Source organism: Bison bison, unplaced genomic scaffold (genome assembly GCF_000754665.1).
Source record: "Bison bison bison isolate TAMUID 2011002044 unplaced genomic scaffold, Bison_UMD1.0 scf7180017858770, whole genome shotgun sequence".
In the NCBI taxonomy this organism is placed as follows: Eukaryota; Metazoa; Chordata; class Mammalia; order Artiodactyla; family Bovidae; genus Bison; species Bison bison.
The window spans coordinates 2,104,682-2,110,534 of record NW_011489342.1 but is presented as its reverse complement, the minus strand read 5'-3'; the positions used below and the strand labels follow the sequence as shown (position 1 = coordinate 2,110,534).

At 42.9% G+C, this 5,853-nt stretch overlaps 1 protein-coding gene across 1 annotated transcript in view; it reads left to right on the top strand.

Annotated features, from left to right (window-relative positions):
- Positions 1–3,814: 3,814 nt before the first annotated feature.
- The window catches only part of GARS (glycyl-tRNA synthetase), a 45,339-nt gene continuing 43,300 nt past the window's right edge, over positions 3,815–5,853 (top strand). Inside the window, exons 1-2 of the mRNA XM_010829404.1 lie at positions 3,815–3,845; positions 3,923–4,092. Coding sequence (XP_010827706.1) covers positions 3,815–3,845; positions 3,923–4,092 — 201 coding nt within the window. The remainder of the gene's footprint in view (positions 3,846–3,922; positions 4,093–5,853) is intronic.

Genomic DNA, 5,853 nt, shown 5'->3' with positions numbered 1-5,853 from the left:
ATCAGACTCAGTGTCCCCTTTTATACCACATATTTTGAAATTCATTACTACCCTGTAATGAAATTCATGCCTCAGAAATACAATATTTCATAGGAAAACTATATGTACACATAGTGCTCTAAATGTAATACAAATAAAAAGTAATTTATAATAATATGTATTTCAGTACGTAAGTTTGGGGGTATGACTCCACTGGAAGTTTTACTGAAGTAAGCAGATGCTGCTGTTGCTGCTGCTAAGTCGCTTCAGTTGTGTCCGACTCTGTGCAACCCCATAGATGGCAGCCCATCAGGCTCCCCTGTCCCTGGGATTCTCCAGGCAAGAACACTGGAGTGGGTTGCCATTTCCTTCCCCAATGCATGAAAAGTGAAAAATGAAAGTGAAGTCGCTCAGTCGTGTCCGACCCTCAGCGACCCCATGGACTGCAGCCTACCAGGCTCCTCTGTCCATGGGATTTTCCAGGCAAGAGTACTGGAGTGGGGTGTCATTGCCTTCTCTGAAGCAGATGCTTATACTCCTATACAGATTTACTCTGAATGCAGTTGCTATTAATGCACACTGATAAAGATATATTGCATTGTTTACTCAAGGCAGCAGCATAGCCGGTAGTCACATGTCTTCTTTGTTTTTTGTTTCAAACAATAGCAACTTTCTAAAATTCTGAACAAAGCAAGGTATAGTCTTCTTTTTTATTTTTTTAGTTAAGGTGTAGTTTATTTGGGGGCTTCCCAGGTGGCACAGTAGTAAAGAATCAGCCCGCCAGTGCAGATGCAAGAGACACAGGTTTGATTCCTAGATTGGGAAGATCCCCTGGAGGAGGTCATGGCAACCTGCTCCAGTATTCTTGCCTGGAAAGTTCCATGGACACAGAGCATGGTGGGCTACAGCCCATGGGGTCGCAAAGAATACCACATAACTGAGTGACTGAGCACTCATGCATAGTTGATTTTAGTCTTCCTTTAAAATACATTTTCCTGGGTGCATCCCTGGAAAATTCAGTGTATGTTAAACTGGGGAAATACTTCTCGTTTATAAGCAGAGTTATGTTCTTAGTTCAGATAATTTTAAACAGCTTTTTTGCCTCCTAACTGGGACATTCTGAAATAGCATGAATTACAGGAGAGGGGGTTCTGTTCACTGAATGAGGGAAGTAGGCAGGAGTTTGGGAAAATATCCACAATGGGGAAAGGATGATGGTAGGCCCCTCAAAGGAGTTGGGGTTTTAGAAAGAGAAAGGAGGAATCAGTTTGAAAGTAGAGGGTGTTGAGGTCCTTTAATGGACTGGAACCTGGTGGTCCGGAGTTGACCATAAAGTAAAAGAGAGAGAGAGGCTGATATTCCTTGGTTTACGCAGAAAACCAATAAAATCCTAGATACAGGGCTTGTGTCGCTCACAAAGGCACCTGGCGCCCTCTCGAGGGGGTGAATGCACAGTGCGCCTTCTCGAGAGGGTCTTAGAAGCCTGGGCAGGAGAATGAGCACGAGGGGTTTCTGAGCTCCAGAGAATTAGCCTGAGAGAGAGAGAGAGAGAAGGAAAAAAAGAAAGACACGGGGACTCAAGCTCTGATGGAGCAAAGGTGTTTTATTCAACATTGTGTGGGTGTTTATACTGTCTTACAAGGTGGCTATTTTCAGCAGAGATAAAATTAAAACTTAGAAGTTATCAAGGAAACATGAGGTCATTGATATGAAAGAGAGAGGGTTGTAAATAATCACTCTTACCGTATGGTTCATAGAAAGGAAGAAGGTCGTAAATAGTTACTTATCACCCTATGGAAAAACTAAGGAAGGCAGTGCATGCATTCCTTAGCCCCCGGGAGTAGTTTGCTACTCCACTTAATTCCTGAATATTCAGGAATTAATAAGAGACAGAGGATTCATGACAGATGCAAAACAGCACACAGGAAGCCTCCCGTTAAATGCTTCCTGACAATTCCCCCTATTTTATTATATTTGTAAAAAAAGGTCTTGACCAGTTGAGTTTGTTTAGTATTGCTGCTGCTGCTGCTGCTAACTCGCTTCAGTCATGTCCAACTCTGTGTGACCCCATAGATGGCAGCCCACCAGGCTCCCCCGTCCCTGGGATTCTTAAGGCAAGAACACTGGAGTGGGTTGCCATTTCCTTCTCCAATGCATGAAACTGAAAAGTGAAAGTGAAGTCGCTCAATCGTGTCCGACTCTTAGCATCCCCATGGACTGCAGCCTACCAGGCTCCTCCGTCCATGGGATTTTCCAGACAAGAGTACTGGAGTGGGGTGCCATTGCCTTCTCCGTTGTTTAGTATTAACCAACCTTATAGAAAGGCAATGATAAACAACAAATATAATTATCAAGACAATCACCAAAGTTACAGTTCCAGACCTGATGCAGTGGGTAATACTTTGAAACCATCTTCGTGGGTCTAGCCCAGATAATTGACTGGCTAGTTGTTCAGCTAAAGTTTCCAAATTAGTGGAGGAGGGGAGACGTTTAGAAAAAGTTTCAAAGATTTCCTTTTGCAGTAATTGTACATTCAGAGAGGCGTTATAATGTATATTTTGTAAATGAAATTTGATTTGTTCCCAGTCGTAGGCACTGTGATTAAAATGAACAGGAGTGACACAAAATTGAAGTAATCTGGAAGCAAGTCCAGCCATGAGACCTTCTTCCCAGGGTCGTTGGAGATTTACTGGTAACCACAAATTACGTCGAGATCGAAGAATCAAAAGGGAACCATTTCTTAAAGAGATAGAGGAGTTAAGACAAGTATATAGTTTGCAATTAATACAAGTTACAGAACGTAAAGTCTTATTGTAAATTTTCTATGGCTATAACAAAAGAAAGCGGGACACAGGCCTGTATAAAATATGACTGATTATAGCAAAAGAAATAGTTACGAAGACCACGACTGGTCCCTGTGAAATGTCCGGTCCAAGTTCCAAGTTCTTCGGTGCTTGCAGCAAGTTTCCAAGTGTCCCATTGTTCAGGCCCACTCTGTTTGTCGAGGACCATCCTAGGACGAGGTGGGGCTATCCACCTTCAAGCCACCCAAGAAGTCCTTTGTTGTGGTAATGCTCCATCGTAGTGTCGGTGACCTTCCATGTCACTTGTGTAACATAGTCACACACCGTGCTGTTGTCCTCTTCTGAGCAGTTAGAAAACCACATACCATGGGGTCCCCAGTCAACAATTGTATGATTAGCCACAAACATTAATTTTCCTGATTTGGCTTGACATTTGTCCCAATGAACAGGAGTATATGTAAAGTTCTTATAAGTAAACCCTTTGCATAATGTTCTTCGTTCTTTCCCTAACTCTTTCCCTAAAGTCTCAGTAGTATAAACATGGTTCACAGACAAAGAAAGGGCAGTAAATAATCCAAGCAATGTCCGAAAGTCTTCTTTTGGAGGCAGGACAAAAGCCCAAGTTTGTTGGCTGACGTTTATGCATAATTTTCCTGGGCCCAGGTCACAAGGGAAGGACTTCATAGCCTAAAGAAATGTTAATTAGTTTTCCCTCCTCCCCAGGGAGGGGGCATATGGGTGGAGTCATTGACAGGATCTCTCTTTTCTCCGTCCATTTTATGACATGCAATAAAGGGGGGTTGAGTAAGTAAGCCCAGTTAAGTCTGATTAGTTAATCCGGTTCGCGCAGGGGAGGCACAGGTCAGGAGACTGAGCATTCTCAGGAGAACGTATTCAGGACTCTGAAGCATTCTCTGTTGAGAAACCAGATTTTTAGCTTGATTAATAAGGGTTTTATTTGTCCCCAAGTGGGGAGATCATAAGGGTGATGCCACCGAGGGTGGTGTTTCCTGGAGATCGTTAGAGCCGGCATGGCCCATATTGGAATTTCTTCCTCCTGGGGTTTTTGTTGTCCCGTCTCCATTTTGAAGGCCGGGGGCCCCCTTGAGTCCAATCTTCTGAAGAGGAAGCCATGTGAGTTTGTTGGATCCATCTGGGGAAATACAAGCATACGCCTTTCCCTGTAAGATTAGTTTCCCAGATTTCCATTGTTTCGTTAACCTGTCTTTGTACCAGATGGGCAGAGGAAGAGAAGCGTCCTTCAATTCCTCGAAATGCTTTTCTGCCCTCGTTAAAATATCTCCCTGTGGTAAGTTTAAAAAATTTAAAACAAATAAAGCTGTATTAACAATAGTTATAGGTTTAGAAAATATGTTGGAATATAGTAAAGTCTGCTTTAGATAAGGAAGACAGTAGTGTTCCTGTGTATTCCCCCGTTTTAAATTTTTTTATTTGTAACTTTAGTGTGTGATGTGCTCGTTCGACTATGCCTTGTGCCTGTGGATTATAAGGAATACCTGTAATATGTTTAATAGAAAAAGATTGTAAAACTTGTTTAAAGTGTCTAGAAATATAGGCAGGGCCATTGTGTTTTTATAGAACCAGGAGTTCCCATTACAGCAAAACAAGTTAATAAGTGAGTTATAATGTGTTTTGTAGGCTCACCGTGACGAGGTGTGGCCCAAATAAAAGAAAAATTAGTGTCGATACAGACATGCAAGAAAGAAGATGGAGAAAGTTCAGGGCAATGAGTTATATCCATTTGCCATAGTTCATTAGGTTGCAAACTGCGAGGATTAATACCTTGTGCGATGGGTCCAAGATATAGGGGTCTACAAGTAGAGCAATTACTAATAATTTCTTTAGCCTGGCGGTATGGGATATTCCATAGATGGTGTAGGGAGCCAGCATTGTTATGCAACAGAGCATGCTGTTCTTCTGGAGTAGCAAGTTCACTTCAGTCGCTCAGTCATGTCCGACTCTTTGCGACCCCATGAATCGCAGCACGCCAGGCCTCCCTGTCCATCACCAACTCCCAGAGTTCACTCAGACTCACGTCCATCGAGTCAGTGATGCCATCCAGCCATCTCATTCTCTGTCATCCCCTTCTCCTCCTGCCCTTAATCCCTCTCAGCATCAGAGTCTTTTCCAATGAGTCAACCCTTCGCGTGAGGTGGCCAAAGTACTGGAGCTTCAGCTTTAGCATCAGTCCTTCCAAAGAACCCCCAGGGCTGATCTCCTTCAGAATGGACTGGTTGGATCTCCTTGCAGTCCAAGGGACTCTCAAGAGTCTTCTCCAACACCACAGTTCAAAAGCATCAATTCTTCAGCACTCAGCTTTCTTCACAGTCCAACTCTCACATCCATACATGACCACAGGAAAAACCATAGCCTTGACTAGACGGACCTTTGTTGGCAAAGTAATGTCTCTGCTTTTGAATATGCTATCTAGGTTGGTCATAACTTTCCTTCCAAGGAGTAAGCGTCTTTTAATTTCATGGCTGCAATCACCATCTACAGTGATTTTGGAGCCCCCAAAAATAAAGTCTGACACTGTTTCCACTGTTTTCCCATCTATTTCCCATGAAGTGATGGGACCGGATGCCATGATCTTCGTTTTCTGAATGTTGAGCTTTAAGCCAACTTTTTCACTCTCCACTTTCACTTTCATCAAGAGGCTTTTTAGTTCTTCTTCACTTTCTGCCGTAAGGGTGGTGTCCTCTGCATATCTGAGGTTATTGATATTTCTCCTGGCAGTCTTGATTCCAGTTTGTGTTTCTTCCAGTCCAGCGTTTCTCATGATGTACTCTGCATATAAATTAAATAAGCAGGATGATAATATACAGCCTTGACGTACTCCTTTTCCTATTTGGAACCAGTCTGTTGTTCCATGTCCAGTTCTAACTGTTGCTTCCTGACCTGCATACAGATTTCTCAAGAAGCAGGTCAGGTGGTCTGGTGTTACCCATCTCTTTCAGAATTTTCCACAGTTTATTGTGACCCACACAGTCAAAGGCTTTGGCATAGTCAATAAAGCAGAAATAGTTGTTTTTCTGGAACTCTCTTGCTT